The 21,538-nt window shown below is 43.2% G+C and overlaps 1 protein-coding gene across 1 annotated transcript in view; it reads right to left on the bottom strand.

Annotated features, from left to right (window-relative positions):
• The window catches only part of LOC135554333 (growth factor receptor-bound protein 2-like), a 39,106-nt gene that overhangs the window by 6,039 nt on the left and 11,529 nt on the right, over window positions 1-21,538 (bottom strand). Inside the window, exon 3 of the mRNA XM_064986580.1 lies at window positions 4,899-4,996. Within this exon, the coding sequence (XP_064842652.1) occupies window positions 4,899-4,996 (98 nt within the window). The remainder of the gene's footprint in view (window positions 1-4,898; window positions 4,997-21,538) is intronic.

Genomic DNA, 21,538 nt, shown 5'->3' with positions numbered 1-21,538 from the left:
GCCCCCAAAAGTCATTTTAGAGAATTTGTCAGTATGGTGGGGTGTTCAGTATGAGTTTAGACATTTCTAACATACTGCTCTAATTATTCAATTTCTTTTAATTTAAAATGAAAGACCTCTCAAATGAAGTTTGATAATTTTACTTACATGTTTTCAGAAGACAAAAATATTTGGGTCCTGTGTGGCTCAGTCGGTAGAGCATGGCGCTTGCAACGCCAAGCGTCGTGGGTTCGATTCCCGCTGGGGCCACCCATATGTAAAAGTAGTGGCCCCAGCCGACTTGTAAGTCGCTTTGGACAAAAGCGTCTGCTAAATGGGATATATTGATAGAATGTGTGAAAAGTCCAGACTAAGCTTTATGGGTACAGAGGGTAGAGTGTACACTTCAAGCCCATGGATGTTCCAAATAAGCCCACCTCTTAAATAATACATTTTTATTAGATTAATATAATCTCCCCCAAATGTATAAAAATAAACGGATCATTATTATTCATCATGAAAGTAGCACTCATAATAGGGGGATGTCGTATCCATAGAGATCAATGGACTTAGTTTTTGGTTCTTGCCGACCAGTACACACCCGATTCAACTAATCATAGACTTCAATCAAGACGTGATTAGTTGAATCATGTATGTTATTGCTTGGTTAGAACATAAACCTGAACCCACACTGGCCCCCTGTGGATAAGAAGCCATGCAACAAAGACCATAAGACACACAACTTTCAATGAATTATCTGAAAGATGATTCACATTTGATGTACTGAAAAACGAATTTCAGTACAAGATAAGAATCGTATAAATTCCACCTCGCGCAGCAACACTGACTGGCAGCAGAGCTGTGCGCACTGAGTGAAGCGCTGAAGCCACTGCGCACAGACATAAATCGGTCTAATTTACTTGAAAGTCTACAAAGTGAGACTTTGTCCTCGTCTTTCTTGGCTATTTACATTTTTTTCGACGTTAGTTTAAGTCTGCTGCTTCAACAGGCACCCTAATCAAATCACAAATCTCTCACAGACACACATGACAAGACTTGAGTAGCCCCGTTACCACGGTAACCTACCTCCCTTAACCGATTTAATCCCATTAGTCACAATAGTGACCGTAAAAAACGTTCAGTTATAAGCCTCTGACAATTTTAATTAATGATGTATCAATACATTTCCATAAAATATTGAAATAATAAAGGATATCAATTAAATATGTGCAGTGTCACAGTGTTTCGTGTAAATTGTCACATGACCAGAGCTGTTTACTTCCTGGTTGCACCACGAGAAGATGACGGCTGCATCAAAGCTTCCAAACAAAAGGATAGTAAAGTATGTTAACATTAAGATAGGACAAAGATTTTTAGTACACATCTTTAAAGGTGTCTAGTATTGATATATGCATTTGCAATTACTTAACTTTGTTCAGTGTGGTCATAGAATGTGTAAACATGTTGACGGCAACAATAGTGACCGGTGAGATAATACAGTGCATCTAGGTATACACATACATAATTCTTGTTCTACCTAACTTTCTACTCTGTTCTTTCTTTTAGTTTTACTTTGAGTCAAGTTCTGGATATGTAGGATTCTGGTGACCGCCCAGACAAGGCGTGCAACGCTGCAGTTATCCCTCAGTGATTGTGATAGCGATGGGTCAGATATGGACTATGAGGGGGAGACAGGTCATTTGCCAGCCAGGCTGTTGAATGTATATGCTGAACCTATGCAAACAGATCATGACAGGAACAACATTATCAGTGATGATGACCTACCCCTCACCACGCCACACTCTCCTCCCTGAGACTGGGTTGGGTCATAGACCCAGTGTCGTTCTTGGTTTTGCAGAGCAATCTCAGCTGCCTCAAGGTTGCAAGTTCCTTAATGACAACCTCTTCACTTCGCTTGCACCCCTCGATGAAATTACAAAAAGAGGATACGGGAGTTCTGGAACGATGAGGCAAAATTGTCTGATGTCCCCATTCATGCCATAGAAGGACTTCATGAATTTACCCCGTGGAACCTCTGAGGTTCTGACCCAAGGAGACAAGTTGCTGGTCCGTTAGAAAGACAATAACATTGTCACAGTGGAAACAAACATGGAGAAATACAGTGAGACCTCTGTCAAGAGATGGAACAAGGAGCGATGTGCCATTTGACAAAGTCCCACAACCAAAATGCATCAACCGATACAAAGCGCATGGGTGGTGTTGAACTTCACAACCTACAGGTTTCAAGATACCTTATCTCCATCAGGACTAAGAAGTGGTGGTGGCCCATCTTTGCATGGTCTCAACAGTGCACTTGTAAACAGCCATTTATTTTACAGAGATGTTATGGGAGGGACCATCAACCTGCTCACCTTCTGATTGATAGTGGCACAGTCTCATACGCAAAAGTTTGGCACGAAACCACTGAGCCACAGAAGGATATCTCTACTGGCTGCTACTGTTGAAGATCAGGCAAGATATGACAAAGCTTCTCACTTGCCAATCAACACAATGCACCGGTTCTAGAGATGTCGTCAGTGTGACGAAAGCACTACCTATGCATGTGAGAAATGCAAAGCGCCACTGCACATTGGGTTCTTCAAGATATACCACAGACAGTAGAAAAGGAGATAAGAGCGAATGAAAAAGGGCTGAAAAAAAACAAAAGAAAAATAGAAAAGTCAAAGGGTGAGGAGAAGCAGTACAACGGACTCTAGGAAGAAAAGTCCACGAAAAGGGGAAAAAGACAATCAAAATGACTGAAATGTTTTTGGAAAAGAGGATCAATTGATTCAAGACATACTGTATGCCAGTAGGTCTGACTGATCATAGTTCAAAATAGTGATGCACAAAGTAATCGTGCACTTGGTTCTGAAGCCTACCTCTATGATATATATGTATGTGTATAATATATATATTTGTATTTTGTCCAGTGTAGGCCTCTACTTGAATACATGTTCTACAGACTACCTTGATCCTAAATGTTACCTTTATGTTCAATGTGAATGAATGACACAACTGCTATACAGTTGTTAGTGAATGTTGCACAAAAATGTCACAATGACGATGATACAATGAATATTGCACTAAAGTACAAGTTCAAATGTTAGAATAAAGTTACAATATAAATGTTTCGATACATGTTGCACTAAAGCAACAATGTTACAATGTTGAAATACATTGATGTAAAATAGTCACACTAGAACATGTTGGGGCATTCTAGTGGCAATGCTGGGGACTGCCAGTGACAGAGTTTTAAATGTGTTAATAACTGGGCTGGGATATAGAAGATTTTAGAAGATATATAGATTTTAGAAGATTTTAGAAGATATAGAAGATTTTCATGACTGCATTGGAGAAATATGTTAATTCAGTATACATTATCCCACGGTCACAATTGTGACCAACCATAAAAACACACTTTTTCACCTACTTTTCCATGAAAAAATAAATAAAATAATGATTGATTATTTGAAAGGGTTACTAATGACAAGATTTTGATATTTTCATGTCTGGGAAAAATGTGGGATTAAATGGGTTAAAGGGGCAGGTGAACATTTTGGTTAAAAGACTTGGGTCAAAACAATTTAATGAAATTGAGCAATATACACCACATTACTTCTTACAAATACATTTCTTGTTATAGAAACATTACAAAGCATGGTCATCTGTTTTTTTAATTTTTATATATAATTATGGTGGAAAAATATTTTGCCGGGTGGCTCGTACATTTTTTCCATCTACCTGCACCAGTTGCTGGTGGGTCAAAAAGTAGGCCCTGATGCCAATGGCAGAAAAGTTCAAAAAATATTTATTCTGTACTTCTTCATTGCAAAAGAACCCTCCCCAGCGCAATGGTGCCCGAATGCTGGCTCGTTGTTTTATCATAGAATTGGGTCACACCATGTGGACATTGATTACATGTTGTCCCCAAAAGCAAGCAGAACTATTCGGGAATATAATGGGCGGACTTGGGGACTGCTATTACTTGAAACACACTTCTGTGTCATAAGAACAAGAGCAGGTGAAGGGAATTGTATTCATTTGTTCATTAATTAACAAACACCAGTCCCACCATTGGACAATTACCACATGTGGTTCAAAATTGTAAGAAAACAAATGACACACTGCATGAAATTACTCATGATCCAAGCTAAGAAAGAAAGATTTTAGTCATAGGATGTCACAATTTTAACCAGTTAAATTAATGTGTTTGCTACTATGGATAAAAAAGGTCTGTCACGTCAACTACCCATGTACTGTACCCAAAATAAGGCAGGCTAGTTGGTTGAGCTCTGCTTTCTCTCTGCTCATTAACACAAACTATGGATCAGCCATTTCTCACTATCCAAGTCCAGGCATTAATCATCAATAAATTGGCCCTGGAGCAGTTGCTAACAGCTTATACCTGCACTATATATATCTGCATTCACTGTACAGAGACAGACAAAGCCTAGGAATGGCATAGCTCCTTGGGACAGAGACAGACAGACCCAGCAACCTCCATACTCCAAAATCCCACCCGATAGAATCCCGGGGACGATGACATAATGGGTCAATATTAAATGAAGTCTAAGAGGCCCTGAGCACACTAATACAGAGAGCACTAAACTGGCACGATGTGCACCAGTGGAAATATCCTCTAAGAATCCTCACAGTGCTTCAATGAACACACAGGGAGAAGATTCCACTGTGGTGCACTGGCTATTTCAGCACAGGAGTTGACGGGACTGTTCTGTTCAATTCAGACAGTTGTTTCATAGTGCCAAATCAATGTGATACATTGAAGCTGTGGCCCAGGGTGACCTGGCAGTCATGATGAGTCCTGTTTGCCCACACCCCGAGTCAGCAACAATAAGCTGGAGAGGTGAGTCCTCCTGCGTAATATTAGGAGTCTGGGCCAGGTGGTTCATACTTACGGATGTGCTTTCATCTCTATGTAGTTCTTGGGGATGAAGCCGTCTTTCCCGTTCAATTCTGCTTTGTACCAGTTCTGGTCACACTCTTCATTTAATACCTAGAGAAGGGAATAGAGTTTACAATATCACATCTAGTAAACAGAGTACTTCTCAGGTCACTGGGAAGGGGGGCTGAAACGGTTTTGTATCCACTAAATGGGGCACAGCCATAAACGACAGACAGACATGTTTGTCTGTTGGGAGTACACTCATTTACCAAGCAAGCAAGCCTCCATGACTCCAGGCCAGCTGTGGGAGCACTCTTGTCTGAGAAGACATACAGTGGTTTGCAGGTCTGTGGGCACTGGTGCAAAGTTTGTGTGTGTGTGTGGCTGTTGTTGTTGAAAGACATGCACCTGTACACTGGTGCAGTTAGTCATGTAAAGAGCCTCTGGCTTGAACACTCATAGTCAAATGTAAGATACTGTGGTCATCAATTCTCACCAGGGTTCTGACTCACAGTAATATATTGACACTTCCCACTCAAAACAAAGATATTCCAACCTCCATCTGTCTGAACACACAAAATATCAGACCTTCTGGCTTCAGTACAGCTTTTCCATTTCAGAAGAAATAGGAGTCGATATAGTAGATATAGTAGATATAGTCTAGAATACACAGGTATTTCAATGTGATATGCTGACCACAGGCTTCGGTGTTGGGACACACTTCATGGCCTCTGCTATAAACCATACTTGACAATGTGTGATCAAGGGAGGAACTAGGCCTACATCTTTTTGTCTACAAAAAAAGTGTTGAGGAACTAGAGTGTGCAACATCCTTCCTGTGCATAGAGCAATGGGAGAGAGAGAGAGAGAGAGAGAGAGAGAGAGAGAGAGAAAGGAAAGTGAGGCAGAGTGGGTGTGCCACCACTGTCACACTAGAGGGTTCTTAAAGCATGCAAGGCTTTTTGGGCGACCTGACCAAATTCACATTGAAATGTGTGTTATAGATCGGTCCTTCACATTGAAAGCAAGTCTAAGAAGCAGTAGATCTGTTCTATATGCGCTATTTCTAAGCATCCCGTGCTTAAGTTTCGTTTTTTGGATCTTTTACATTCGGTTTTGTACACCAACTTCAAACAGCTGACAAAACAATATTTTTGGTTATGGAAAATATATTTCACAGCAGTTTAGATGGTACAATGACAATCTACACTATACTTGCTTGTTTTGTCACAAAACCTGAAATTAGGCAAACTATCAGAATTTAGGCATCCAGGAAAAACTGTAGCGATTTCTGCATACATCTTTAAACCTAACCTGAAAAACCCAAGGGGAGGTTGCATTGCATGCAGAATCAAACTCTTTTTGATTTACATAGATGGCTGACAGGTGAGGCAGTGATGATAAACTGAGTAACTCAACTAAAGCACCCGAATCCTTCGCAGATAGTGGTTTAGTGTTTAGTGTCTGCGGGTTCACATAACTTGGTCACACAGACCACATCAGAGTGTATGAATTGGCCTGGAGGACCTGTGAGAAGAGGGGCTACAGATAAACTAACCTTCAAGCACTCAGCACCTCAACCACATCCAGCAACAAGATGGCTTCTTAAGCCCCCCCCCCCAAACACAATACAGGCTCTGATCCAGAGCTATAAAATAATCTTCCAACTGTCAGATAACAGGGTTGCTCCGGGTGAGATTGATTTCTCCCTTTTCTCACAAAGACATACAGTAATTTACACAGCAGGCGTGTAGTTCCCCTAGAGGGAAAGGCAGACTGGTACAGCACAGTTCAAGCTGTGCTGTACAATGAGTAGTGCAGCAGTACAGAGGGCTTCTGACCACAGAGTATTGATCTACGCATTACACAGCATTTGGGAAACATCTCCATAATGCATACATAACAATGTAAATGCAGCTAGACATGTTGTATTTCTATCAGGTATCATTTGACATTGTTCACAAACGAAAAGCTGCAGCTAGGGTAGAGAGGAAGGACCTACTCATGTCACAACATCGAACCGTCATAACTCTATCTAACCAGAAACTACAGATATGCTTCACCTTTCAGTGTCTTTTAATCCCGCCCCATCCTGTAAGAGTCAAGTTTTTCAGAAGAGCCCAGGCTCCTTCCACTTCGGTGTGTAGTGTTGATCTGAAGCCCACGCATGCAACCAGCCCCCTGGTGGTAAAAAACACCATGGCTTAGTGGAAAGAGCCAAGCAGGAGACAACTGAAACAGGAGTCATGTAAGACTATGTGAAGGCATCCCAGGCCATCAGTGTCAGTAGTACAGTGTCAGTGGTGAGATTGAATAGGCCTAATGTCACTCTTTCCACCACACCCTCCTACTTCTCAAAGCCCCGATGATGGGGTCTGGCAATTCTCCCCCCAGCTGGTCACTGGCCTCAGTGCTCTCTGACCTCTCTGCTCCAGCTAGCCTGCAGCACACCAGCTGTCACTGTGGAACCACAGCCACTACGGCACAAGAGACAACATTACAGAGGGGGGAAGGAGAGAGGAGTCCATGCCCGTGGCACTATGATAATGTGAGTGAATGTGAACAGGTTGTGAGGAGCACAGGGGGGAGACAGGCACAGTGATGGGAGAGTATGCCTGTGGCAGTGTGTGTGTGTGTGTGTGTGTGGTCTTACAATTGGTGGGGCAATGCAGGCAGGCAGCCTCTGGGAGTGACTGATTGCACATGTGTAGACGTGGCAGACATGCGGTCTGGAACTCTGAACTTCAGGTGATCTCACTTTCTCTATATTTTATTACAGACACAAACACTACACTCCCCCTTGGTCTCATCACCTACACAGTTCACAACTTATCTACCTCAAACATAACAGCTCACAGACGCTCCCTCGTGTTCTCGTGCAGATACAGTGGGGCAAAAAAAGCAGAACTTAATATTTGGTACAGAAACCTTTGTTTGCAATTTCAGAGATCATACGTTTCCTATAATTCTTGACCAGGTTTGCACACACTGCAGCAGGGATTTTGGCCCACTCCTCCATACAGACCATCTCCAGATCCTTCAGGTTTCGGGGCTGTCACTGGGCAATACGGACTTTCAGCTCCCTCCAAAGATGTTCTATTGGGTTCAGGTCTGGAGACTGGCGAGGCCACTCCAGGACCTTGAGATGCTTCTTAAAAGGAGACACTCCTTAGTTGCCCTGGCTGTGTGTACATTTTTGTACTATGTGGGATAGTAGATTGACATAGGCTAGTGATGTTGCTGTTTGTTACTCATCTTGTAGGCTGACGAAAAGTAAAATGTGGACAGTTTTAACATCTCAATAAGCGCCTCGGAATTCCATAAGGACGCGCGTTGTTGCAACCACGATGTGTCGGTCTTCACTTGTATATGCGTGTATATTTTTTTTACAGCTCTCGGGATATAATTATTGTTTGGATAGCCTTATTTACTATTATGTATTGTTTTTCGTAATTTGTTTCAGTGCGATGCACACTGCAAAGAACACCGGAAGAATTATCACTGAATTATCACAGTGAATAATTGTAATATTTGTTTGTGTGTCAATTAATCCCATAAGGGATGGGTTGGCAAGTTGCGATTTGACACGAAAATAAAATGTAATTCACTGCAGCCTACTTCGGAGCTATGACACCTGTGAGAAGGACCAGATCGTGTGTCGGGCATTTAATAATAGGAATTGAGATATGAGAGAGCGATGTGAGTGAGAGGTGCTTCGGAGCACGGTGATTGGCAGCCAGGAGAAGGAAATTAGAATTATATTCAGCACTTTGGCCGCAAGGCATGGATTATTTTAGGGGAATTATGGCCATTCATGGCGGTCGATGCCGCCGGGAAATGCAAGGCCTGTTAATACACATCTAAACACTCACTGCTGATTCACGCACAGCATCATTTTAAATCTGTGGACTACCAGTGCCTTAGGGGTCCTGGTAAAAGTGTGATCTAATGGCGTGAGTGACTGAAGCTCATGATGTGTGTGTGTGATGGTGTGAAAGAGCTACACGGGCCACTTTACCCTGCATGGTGATCTAGAAGTGGTTACAAGAGTCAAGTAAAAGTGAGAGTAGGGCTGTGGCGGTCACGGAATTGTGCCAGCAAATAACTGTCCATCTCACAGTAATTGACCGTTAATTAACAAACACATTTACCATCTCCTGGCTTCCACACATAGCCTACAAGCCACTGATACAGACCTTTGGAACATCTACATTTTAAAAAGTCTAATAAATCCATGTAATATAGCCTACACATTCACAATAAATCCATCATTTTTTAGACAGGTCTAAAGAAACATGATATGAAGAAATTAGACTATTACAGAAGAACAGAATAGCATACCCTGAGTTGTCCTTATGTTAGGTCCTAATCTGGCTATGCCAAATGGATGTGGGCTACAATAGTTCATTTAGCAAACAAGATTAGCTTAGAATTCTGTCGCATTATTTTATAGTATGAAGAATACATTTGAAAAATATCTGAATAAAATAGTAAGGATATTTTCTCCAAACGATTTGAGGGAGTGCGCACATGCAGCTATTCTGTGTTGATAGGTTAACCAAGAAATAGGTCCTCCTATATGCTTAATTTAGAGTTATGTAACTTTAGTTTGTAAAATTTTGGGCTATATATTTAGATGGTTTATATATTGTAAAGCTACATGATGCGACCTAATGATGATTTGAAAAAAGTAGCTAAAAAGACATGAGCTCTGCTTAGTTTTTTGTGTGCAGCCTGTACACACTTAATCAGTCTCTCATTCACAATTTCACAAGCACTTGATAATGCCTCAAATTTCACAACAGCATCCCCTTTGTGTGGCCGTAATGCACCCTAAAAAAAATCCATGCCCTTTGCTGCTGTTGTGCCCTTCTCCCTGAGTGCTGCATGCTCTGAAGCATCTCACACTCACATGGCTCTCCATCACATGATTGGGTCTTTCTCACAGGCTACAAGTGAGGACAGACAACACTGGTGACGCAATTGTGCACGTCCTTATCCAATTCCGAGGAGCATATATATATATACGAAATTGGGGAGAAAAAAGGGTAAAAAAAAAAAAAATTTTTTTTATATATATATATATATATATATTTTTTTTTTACCCTTTTTTCTCCCCAATTTCGTGGTATCCAATTGGTAGTTACAGTCTTGTCTCATCACTGCAACTCCCATACAAACTCGGGAGAGGCGAAGATCGAGAGCCATGCGTCCCCCGAAACACAACTCAACAAAGCCGCACTGCTTCTTGACACAATGCCTACTTAACCCGGAAGCCAGCCACACCAATGTGTCGGAAGAAACACCGTACACCCGGTGACCGTGTCAGCGTGCACTATGCTCAGCCCGCCACAGGAGTTGCAAGTGCGCGATGGGACATCCCTGCTGGTCAAACCCTCCCCTAACCCGGACGACGCTGGGCCAAATTGTGCGCCGCCCCATGGGTCTCCCGGTCGCGGCCGGCTGTGTCAGAGCCTGGACTCAAACCCAGAATCTCTAGTGGCACAGCAACACTGTGATGCAGTGCCTTAGACCACTGCGCCACTCGGGAGGCCCCGAGGAACAAATTTAAGATATTGGAAGAACTGTCCACATGTACTTTTTGTCAGCCAATAAGATGAGTAGGCCTAACGAACAGCAAAAGCACTTGCCTATGTCAATCTACTGTCTACCATAGTACAAAAGTTGACCTACTCTATTCTGTGCGAGAAATAAATATTCCAAACACAATCTGTGAGAGTTGTGGAATGCGATAGATCCCGAATTAACACAACCACTAGCATTATTTTATTTTTTTAAATTACGCAATGTGGAGGACGCAACAGATCAGAACATTTCCCTTAAAATGTTGATAAACTATTTCTTCATTATAAGCACAGCAATGCGCACACGGCAGTAGGCTATAAGCGTGAATGTTCCATAAGCAGGAAAACACCATTATCAAAAGTGACAGTAAATGTGATTATGCATGTAATGCTTTTATTATAAAAGGTGCAGTTATGGTGAAAATGATCTTCCCCAAACTTGAAACTCACGCACTGCGTACAGTATGTATGCTAAGTAGGCTCTACACCCCTTGTAAAGCACATTAATGTGCTTCATTTTAAGACATTATTTTGACACTTTAGTGATACAAACCTTATCAAAACATATAGGCCTATGGACTAGGCTACATGGGGTGTGAGACTATGATTTGAAAAAGTCGCAAAAAAAGGCATAGTTTCTTGCCTTACACTGGGCATCATTCACAAGTGATAGTATATAATTCACAAGTGATAGGCTAATATTGTCATCCATCAGACTATTCTTGATTTAATCTCATCTTTACATATACTAAATAATATATGTGTGAGATTTTTATTTATTTAGAATGGACCATTATCATGCACTTGTCTCAAAACAGGGGCAGGGAAAAATATACATGTAATCTATGCACTTTCCTGTGGTTCATTTTCATGCCAGCCCAGTAAGCTATACTCCTGTTGTAAAGACAAGCAATGTGCTTAATATAATGAAAGTTGAGAAATAAATATAGTAGGCCTAGCCTTAAGAAAGCTGAAGGGATATCCCTGTTTCTAATAGAGGCCATCACTATGTTTTCTCACGCAATTGCATAGCCTATAGAAATGCTGCGCACCATAAGCTAATGGGCTCTCATTAAGTGTTTGATTAAATATTCGATTACATTTGCATTGATGTCAGAGTGCTGAGTACTAGGCAGAGGCAGTCAGTAAGTTTGGTAGGCTACTAATGACCATCAGCAGCATCAGCGCTTGGAGAAGTCTAATTACCATGTCTAAATGGTCACGTGGAATTTGACTGCCTTCATGACCGCCGGTGTGGTCACTGCAACTGCTCTAAGTGAGAGGTGGTTTGTAGAGGCAAACAAAACACAGCCACACTCCGAAAATGTCCAGTGTCCTCCCTCTGTTGGACTATGGTGACACAACCGCAACGCCCCCAAAACCCTGCTCTCAAAACTGAATACTCTGTTCCTCTCAGTCATCAGATTTTCCACTGGAGCCCACCACCGCACCCACCACTGTTCCCTCTATGAGCAGTTTGGCCAACCATCCCTCACAAGCAGACAACAAATTCATAGGTTCACCATAATTTACAAAACCCTTACTGGCAAAGCCCCCCTCTAAACTCCTCTCCATGTCCTCCTACATCTCCCTGTCTGTTCCAACATCCTGCTCCAACTCCGAAACGTTAACACTCTGCTGCTGACTGGAATAACGTCCAGCAGGATTTAAAACTCAACCAATGAATATCCATTCCCAGTTTCATTAACAGGTTAAATTAGCTCGTTATCCACCCCTGGGACTGCTTTTCGAGTAAGTGGCTACTAGTTGTGTCCCCTGTGTTTTACTGATGTGTTGTAAAGGTGTATTTTTCTTTTTCTGTTTCTGCATGGAACTTTTAAGAAATGTCTGCTTTGTCATGTGTCTGCTTTGCTGCACGGTTACTGCCCTATCTTGGTCAGGTCATTATTTTAAACGAGAATGTGTTCAATGATTTACCTGGTTAAATAAAGGTTAAAGAAAAGAAATAAACTGAACAGGGCTGCTTCCTTGCTGGAATATTCCTGGGGAAAGGTCCAGAATAAATGTCAGCTCAAGGTACAGTCGTAAAATGTAATTGAATTCAGGTTCCCATGAATAATTAACCAATATATGCAATATGCAAACTTTGTACATTCACCAGAACAAAGCAAAACCAAAATAACTTATTTGTACCAATATTTTCCCATTCACAATGAAAACCCTGTGATATCGGTATTCTACCAACATACCCATGTGTGTTTAAAGGTTGACTTGAGACCAAGAAGAAAAGTTTTGAAGCGGCAACCAATTTGCAAACTCTCTCTTTATCACATTATGTTGTTAGCTACCAGTTGCAGAGGTTTACTCAGCCTGCGTAAAGAGATTACACTTCTTCCTGGGGCTTGAAGAGGACTGTTTACTCAGAGTTAAAGGCTGAAAACAGTCAATCTTCCATAAGTAGTTCCATGATAACATGAAACCACAAGGCAGTTCCTTTAACCGGTAAAGCCGTAAACCCAGTTGGCTTGTTTACCTCGCTTGGCTTAGTCTGCTTAACCAGTTTTGTTACTGTATCTCTTAACTGACAATGGCAATTCTCTCACATGAAATTCAACTCGAGGTCTAGTGCAAACGGTTTGATGACACAAAAAAATATGCTGAAAGAGCTGCAGCTGATGTGAAAAAGATTAAAACATTTGCTTTGTAGGCAGTTTCTTTCAGAGAAGGCAACAGCAGAACTGTGACTGTGCGTTGCTCTGTCTTCATGAGCTCCATGGCAGGCCTGCATTATGTTAATGAGATTCTGTGGGCACTCTGCATTCCCTCCCTGTAAAGAGATTTTTTTTTTATCTGACTGAGGCACAATAGATTCATGAGTTTCTATTAGCGAGGCTAAGGTCCGGGGGATAATCTCCTCCACAGCTGCCACTGAGCAGGCATGGCTCCCCCACACACACGGCGCTTCTCAGACCCCCGCTAAAACCCTGGTGGCCAAGCTTGAGACGCATAATGATGAACTCTATGCACCCCTTGGTCTGACTGACTTCCATCCCCAAAGCAGACTTCAATGACAACCCGATGCAGATGAGAGTAGCTGACATAAACATGTAGAGCGGGTTTCTTCTGACGTTAGCATAGCTTACAGACCCGTCTGGTTACCTAGTGGAGCCTAGCATGAGAGGAGGAGAGGTGACTGATAGCCACGCGTCTGTACTGTGGACGCAATCCAGAGACCATTTCTATGACTCAAGACTGCAGATTATGCTGGAGTGTGAAATTAACTGAGGCCAGTAGATAAAGCGTGTTCCAACTGTGGGCCTCCCAGGCCTGTTGTTTCTGATAATGGACTTCTGTCGTGCATTTACAAGTAAAACAACGGAGATAAAAACCCACATGTTCATCCATCCAGCGATTAAGCAAGGGCTGGTTCATTAACTTGTCTACTCACATTCAACCATTGTTCAGCTTTTTGAGAGACGGGAACAGAAAAACTAGGGTTATCTTTATCAGTTTACCCTGTACTCAACGCACACGGACAAATGAATCGTATCAATTAGGATCATGACGGATAAAACCGCGAACAAGGCCTCTGTTCATCATCTGACAATGCTGCCTGTGTGTAGTGTATGAGTGCACGAGAGACAGTAACTGTATTCAAAATCTGTGAAAGTAACGTGACAAAGCAAATAGTTTGGCGTACATGGAATGCACCCATTGGAAGGCCTGGTATGTTGACACGTTGGCGGCTGCGCTATGAGTCCAACAGACTGGGGAAGGTCAAGAGCACACTGACCCCCGTCCCCACAGCAAGGGAGCAGACACTCTCTCTGAGGAGGAGTGCTGATATGCACCAGAAAGAGAAGCTTACCCCGCCGCTAATGAAGCACTCCAACACTCCTGTAATTAACACAATGCTAAGGGCCATTACCACATGGGGAGCCGCCCCACCACCCCACAGCTGCATTCCCCTAGTCAGCTCAAACTCAACTGAGGTGAATGGACCAATACATTACATCATGAAATCACTAGGGCTTTTTAAGTACCACTTCATAAACCAAGGCACCGGGGAAAGTAAAATATGAAAGGGTCTCAAACAGGACTTCTAGTGACGCATATGTAGAGAGCAGAGATGAGGTTAATCCAAATTTCAATTCTTGTCTGTTGGATTAGAATTTCTTCATGTCTAGAATTAAAAAGGACTAAATCTGGCACTGTGTACAGCCATCTGTATTGAAGGCCAGCTGTTGTATGGAGTATGGAATTAGGGCTCAGCTCTGGTCAATGCCAGCTTTACCAACTGCTCAGTGGTGGAATGGACTACCCATTATTACAATGGCGGTCGGGTCTGTCTACACGATAATCTAAAGATTGTGCAACACGCTCTCTGAAACAGATAAGCAAGAGGCATTTTGGCTTCCATCAGCAGTGGAGGGTTAGAGAACAATTCAGACAACCCCATTACTGGTCGCGCTTGACATGTTCTAAAACACTGCTTAGTACTAGAGATTCAGCCATAACTCCACACTACTTCTTTGTAAGGAGAAAGGGCTCCAGTAGAATGTGCCACAGTGAAGCCAGTTAGTGAGGAGGGCAGCAGTCTACTCACACCCCCTGCCCAATCCCCATCCCCTGAGGAGGTTTTCTGGGGAATGGGGACAGCCAGGGATGGGAAGGACCAAAAATAAGCAGCAAGCCAAAAGAGATTGATACTGCAGGTTGATACTCACCCCTCTCTTCACATTAGAGCAGGAAGGGTGATTTGCATTAACAGGAAGGAGGAGACAGGGGTGGCAGAAGTCCTAATTACGGCATTGACTCACTGCTACGCTACGAAGCCCTGCTCCTCTCAGGAGGAGAGGCATGATGGACCAGTTCAGAGGAATCACACTCCTTGTGATCAGCTCAAGAAAAGTCCTCCGGGTAAATAGAAAATGGGGGCATCTCTATTTTATGGCAGCAGCCAGTCCCACACGGCGTGTATGAAGTCCAAATTAGCAGTAGCCTATATTCCATGTAGTTTGTTCCCATGTAAACCATATAAGCAGAGGGAACAGAGAGGAGAACTTCGTGTGTGTGACAAAAGTAAAACAAAACAGACAACAGAATAAGAAGATTCTACAAGTCTTTATGTTGGCTAGAATCATACTTTATCGTACATGCATAAAGAACCATTAGATGTGGTTTATCTGCAGCATGGAGGAGGCAGAGTGTCAGATGGTGTGTGTGTGAGAGAGAGAGAGAGATGTCTAACAGGGTGTTTATGTCCAGTAGCTGAGATCAAGGAGCATTGGGCCACCCTAATCCCTGCTTTAGAAGGGCGCTTTAACGAGCTTCACATGCTGCCCACAATGGATTACCGTATTAGAGTGCACGCTGCAGCCGCCTCCCTCCCCACTCTCACTAGCAAACTCACTCTCTCCGTGTCTCTCTCCTCCTGAGCCCAGCTGAGACGTCGGCTAGCAGCAGCAGCCTGGGTCTGGTGGTCTCCAGGCGCTCATGGTGATGAGCTCTGGACCAGCCACTACTGGGGTAGGGGGCAGACTAATCTCATCTCTCAACTACAGCACAGTGGAGAGGAGGGGTACGGGTGAAAGGATGACATGAGATAATATATGAGAGTGAGAGAGAGTGGGAGGTTGAGGAAGAGTGACTCAGTTTGTGTCCACCCTGCAATGCAGAGGACCCTGGGGCTCCATCCAACCCACAGGTGTCTGCCTGCCTCAATGCCCTTGCCCATAAACCGAGGTGCACACAAGGAGCCTGTGACATTATCTGGTTAGATATTTATCAGTGACTCACACTCATCCAGCCATCAGGCCCAGTGATGCCTGACTAAAGCAATGGCCTGCTCTGATCCCAATTTCACCATGAGTGCCACAAGCTGACTCTGGGCAGATAGCATTTACTGCACTGGCGAGCGCAGAGCCAGCAGACACTGTGGATGATGGAGAGACTAGGAGACAGGTAGTAGAGAGCCACTATGTTGACACGAAGAGCCCAATCTTGTCCTTTGGTTCCTGGGAAAGCGTGGGTGGGCGCCAGGGTGAATCAGTGTTAAGCAAGCGGGCCCGCTACCGCTTGCTTTCCCCAAAGAACATAGATAAGGATGCCAAACAGTCAAGACTCCATTTCAGTCCATTAACACAGTAAGGCAATATTTGCCATTTCCATCCTTCTGAGGGCAGTGACAACAGGGTGCCGGTGGTGACATGGACAGAAAGCCTTCCACTGTGTTGCTAAGGGACACCATGTTCACTGTTCAATCACTTCCTCCTCTTAATTTCTGTCTCCTAAATATGACTCACAACCGTGACACACTTCTGCAAGTCAGCCAGGTGCAGCTTTAAAACTCCACATTACTAACCGGCCGCGACCGGGAGGTCCGTGGGGCGACGCACAATTGGCCTAGCGTCATCCGGGTTAGGGAGGGCTTGGCCGGTATGGATGTCCTTGTCTCATCGCGCACCAGCGACTCCGATGGCGGGCCGGGCGCAGTGCACGCTAACCAAGGTTGCCAGGTGCACAGTGTTTCCTCCGACACATTGGTGCGGCTGGCTTCCGGGTTGGATGCGCGCTGTGTTAAGAAGCAGTGCGGCTTGGTTGGGTTGTGTATCGGAGGACCCATGACTTTCAACCCTCGTCTCTCCCGAGCCCGTACGGGAGTTGTAGCGATGAGACAAGATAGTAGCTACTAACAATTGGATACCACAAAATTGGGGAGAAAAAGGGGTAAAAATTCAACAACAAAAAAACTCCACATTACGGGGATGGGGGGGGGGGGGGATGGGGGGTCTGCCATGGCTTGTGTCATAGAATGTGTTCCAAGACAACTTCTAGAAAAGTTCCCCTGCTACCTAATAAGGTCACATTAGCTCTGTTCTGACAACAGAGGGGAGGGGGAGACATAGGCTTATTTAAGTCCCACTCTCATGGGACGCCACACTTAATTAGAGAAACCCCATGACTCTCACTACACTTACAGCTACTGAAACACACAACGTGGCTGGTCCCTTAACATGGCAGGGGAACTTGGAAGGTTCCTGGCTGGGAGAATGAACTAAAAACTTCACACTGAGCACCACGGCAGGGATTAAAACATTTTCCACTCATGCGGACTTAAAAACAGACCAATAATTTAACTGTAGGGTTCTGGGAATAAAAAATAGAAAATATAATTACTGGATCTGATCTGGTTTGAGTCAACTTGTCTGCTCAGAGGATTCCTGATGTATTAATCAGGCTCTGCTCAGAACTGGACTGGAGTGAGGGGAATGATCAGCATAAGAGGGCACAGCAGGCACTCCTCTCTCCTCTGTGGTAAATCAAATGGGAGATGGGATCGATAGCTGCGCAGAGAGCTAATAAGTGATAGGGGAGATTAAATCGGAGGCTTCGAAGAAGTAACTGGCTAAAAGCTTCAGAGCTCCCCCTTTGAGAGTAAAAGCTAGTGGATAGTGATGGAGAGCCCCTCCCAAAAAGGATCATAACTGAGAAAAAAGAACTGTAATTAAAAAGATAAAGGGGTTCAAAAGAGGGGTTGTGTAAACAAAATGTAATAAGGGATCATGAAGTATGATTAAATATACTCAAAAATCTAAACGCAACAAGTAAAAATTTCAATGATTTTAGAGTTAATATAAGGAAATCGGTCAATTGAAATCAATTCATTAGGCACTAATCTATGGATTTCACACAACTGGGAATACAGATATGCATCTGTTGGTCAGAAGGGAAAAAAAGTTGAGGGTATGGATCAGAAAACCATTCAGTATCTGGTCTGACATACATTTACCTCGTGTAGTGTGACATCTCCTTCACAGAGTTGATCAGGCTGTTGATTGTGGCCTGTGGAATGTTGTCCCACTCCTCTTCAATGGCTGTGTGAAGTTGCTTGATATCGGCGGGAACTGGAACACGAAATGGCACGACAATGGGCCTTAGGATCTCATCACAATATCTCAAATTGCCATTGATAAAATGCAATTGTGTTAGTTGTCCGTAGCTTACGCCTTCCCATACCATAACCCCACCGGCACCATGGAGCACTGTTAACAACATTGACATCAGTTAACCGCTCGCCCACACGACACCATACACGCTGTGTGCCAGAAACAGTAGAAACTGGGAATAATCCCCGAAGAGCTCACTTCTCCAGCGTGCCGGTTACGATGCCGAACTGCAGTCAGATCAAGACCCCGGTGAGGAGGAATAGGATGCAGTTGAGCTTCCCTAAGACGGTTTTCTGACAGTTTGTGCAATAATTCTTCAGTTGTGCAAACCCACAGTTTCAGCTGTCCGGGAAGCTATTCTCAGACGATCCCACAGGTGAAGAAGCCAGATGTGGAGGTCCTGGGCTGGCGTGGTTACATGTGGTTGTGAGGCTGGTTGGAAGAACTGCCAAATTCTCTAAAACGACATTGGAGGCAATTTATGGTAGATAAATTAACCTTAAATTCTCTGGCAACAGCTCTGGTGGACATTCCTGCAGTCAGAACCCCAATTGCACACTCCCTCAGAACTCAGAAGCATTGTGTTATATGACAAAACTGCACATTGTTTAAGTGGCCTTTTGTCCTCAGCACAAAGTGCACCTGTGTAATGATCCTGCTGTTTAATCAGTTTCTTGATATGCCACACCTGTCCGGTGGATGGATGATCTTAGGAAAAAGAGAAATGCTCACTAACAGGGATGTAAACAAATGTGTGAACAAAATGTGAGAGAAATAAATGTGTGCTTATGGAACATTTCAGGGATATTTTATTTGAGCTCATGAAACATGGGACCAACACTTTAAATGTTGTGTTTGCATTTCTGTTGTTCAGTAAAGCTAATCCAGCTACTCTTTGGTGATGAGTAAGAGACCCACAGGCTGGTGTATTCTTACATGCCGTTTTGCACTTTGTAATCCAGTGCCGCACTGTAGGTGTGGGGTGTTGTGATCGACTGTGCTGCGGAGACAGGAAGCTGCTGGGGGTGAAAGACGCTCCAAACAGGAAGTGAGCTAAGCTGTGGTGAGAGCTGCACTGCACACACACACACACACACACATGTGCCACTGCACAAGCTCAATCTGCATTCCAAGGTTCTCAGCACTCTGAAGTAGGAGGGACTGTCCCACTTTACTGTGGCACATACTCCTAAAACAGCACAGTTCTGATCAGTTTGCACAGTGAAAGATGAAAAAGGTAGATATAGAATGGAGCTGGGATGATAAACCTGAAAATTATCGACACCGACCATACCCATCACAGGCATTTTGCTGACATTGTTCATTACGATAAGTAGCCTACACTAGAGAAATGTAAAATTTGAAATTAAATGTTTGCCAATATGGGGGGTTGTTGATGGGACAATCGATAGGTAAAACCATCAAACTAGTAGTAGTAGTACTTTAAAGGATAATTCAAAAAAAGGTGCACATTAAATGTTATTAACTTCAATTTATCATTATCGCATGAATTCAGGCAATTTATCATGATATAGATTTTTGTCCATATCGCTCAGCTCTAATATAGACCAATTAAGGCCATCCTTTACCATTCACAGTGCCAAATGGGAGAGTGTTAGCTTAACACCAGCCTCTAGTTCAGCAGCAGAAGAGTAGAGGGGGGAAGAGAGAGGCAGAAGGGAATGAGTGTGAGTGAATGCTGCTGAAGGCTACCGGGCAAACTCTCCTCTGTGGCCTTCTCCTGGTCGTCAGTTATAGCTGCTTTATGGGAGCGAAAGTGGAGCACCGCCTGACTGGAGCTCATATCAGGGCTGCATGACAAGACATCAGGTTGTCTTGATAACCTGAGACGTGATTGAATACAACGCAATAAGAAAAGGTAACATCCAGCCACTTTCCCAGTGCTTAGGTCTAAAGATAGGATGCAATATCTCTCAGAAATTGTTGTGTAAAATGGGACTGAGAAATATGTATTTTATAAACTTATTTTATATACCCCAAAAGATTGCGTGCACCAGTTTATAAAAACTGAACTTGACGTGAGAATGTCCTTTCCTCCATGCAAACTTCAGACCATGCATAGTGGTTGAGGTATTGTATTGCAAGCAGACAAGTAAGTATTTTGTGCAAATGGGATATAGGATGACACGCTTACTTCAAAAAAACATAGCCTGATAACAAGATGCAGCCATTTGAGGCTGTGAGAAGAGAGAAAATCTAGGCTGTGTTCAAATACACATACTGTATACTACATACATAATGAGTATATACACACTACATACTATTAGTTCATTTTAGTATACTGTAAACAAACGGTATCCTTTCAGTTGAGCCTACTAGCGCATCGCCTGTCTACCGGAAGTTGATGCTGTTGCTATGCAACCTCTTGCTAGCTTGTTAGCATAACAAATTACTAGCTAGAAATTATGATTTCGGGTGTGTTCGTAAATTCAATCTCAAGTGCCAGTGCGCTCTGGGCCTTCGTAAATCCAGAGCGTTGTCAGATTGTCCATTTGTAAATTCAAAGCGTATCGTTCTCAGAGCATTCAGAGTGCACACTGGATGCTCTGGCTGAGGAGTAGGGTTGAGCCGGGCGTTCTGACCTCACAACAGCAGTCAAGCACCAAAGCTAACTGGCTAGCACGCCCATTTTCAGAAGAATCGCAAACTACATACTCAATTTAAAGTCACAAATAGTATGGTTAGTGCAGTTAGTATGAGTATTCGAACACAGCTCTAGCGTTTTATTTTTGTAATCTAAAATAATTCAACATAGGACTCATAACAGAATAAATTTCTCACCTTTTCTGGCCGTGATAGGTTCATATTCCTGAATACAACAAACTACCATGCACATCACTCGTTCAATTGAGCATAAGTGAATAGACAAGCCATGCAATTCAAGTTCTGCTGTACGTGAACCCATAGGCATCACAGTTTATAGCCTACAGACTAATTGAACAGGTGAACAACAATTTGCCATTATAGTCTCTTTCAGAAACCGTGTCGCAGTCCTTTTCTAAATACAGCATACATTAACATTCTGCCAACACAGTAAATAGACCGGTAGCTTATGTAAAATATTTGATTATTGCTGTACAATAGGAGCGTGACATCATAAACCTATTTAATCTCAAAGCCTATACCAAGGCAGAACA

This window comes from Oncorhynchus masou, chromosome 14 (assembly GCF_036934945.1).
Source record: "Oncorhynchus masou masou isolate Uvic2021 chromosome 14, UVic_Omas_1.1, whole genome shotgun sequence".
Lineage (NCBI taxonomy): Eukaryota > Metazoa > Chordata > Actinopteri > Salmoniformes > Salmonidae > Oncorhynchus > Oncorhynchus masou.
The sequence above is the reverse complement of the archived record's forward strand: the minus strand, read 5'-3'. Positions and strand labels throughout refer to the sequence as shown.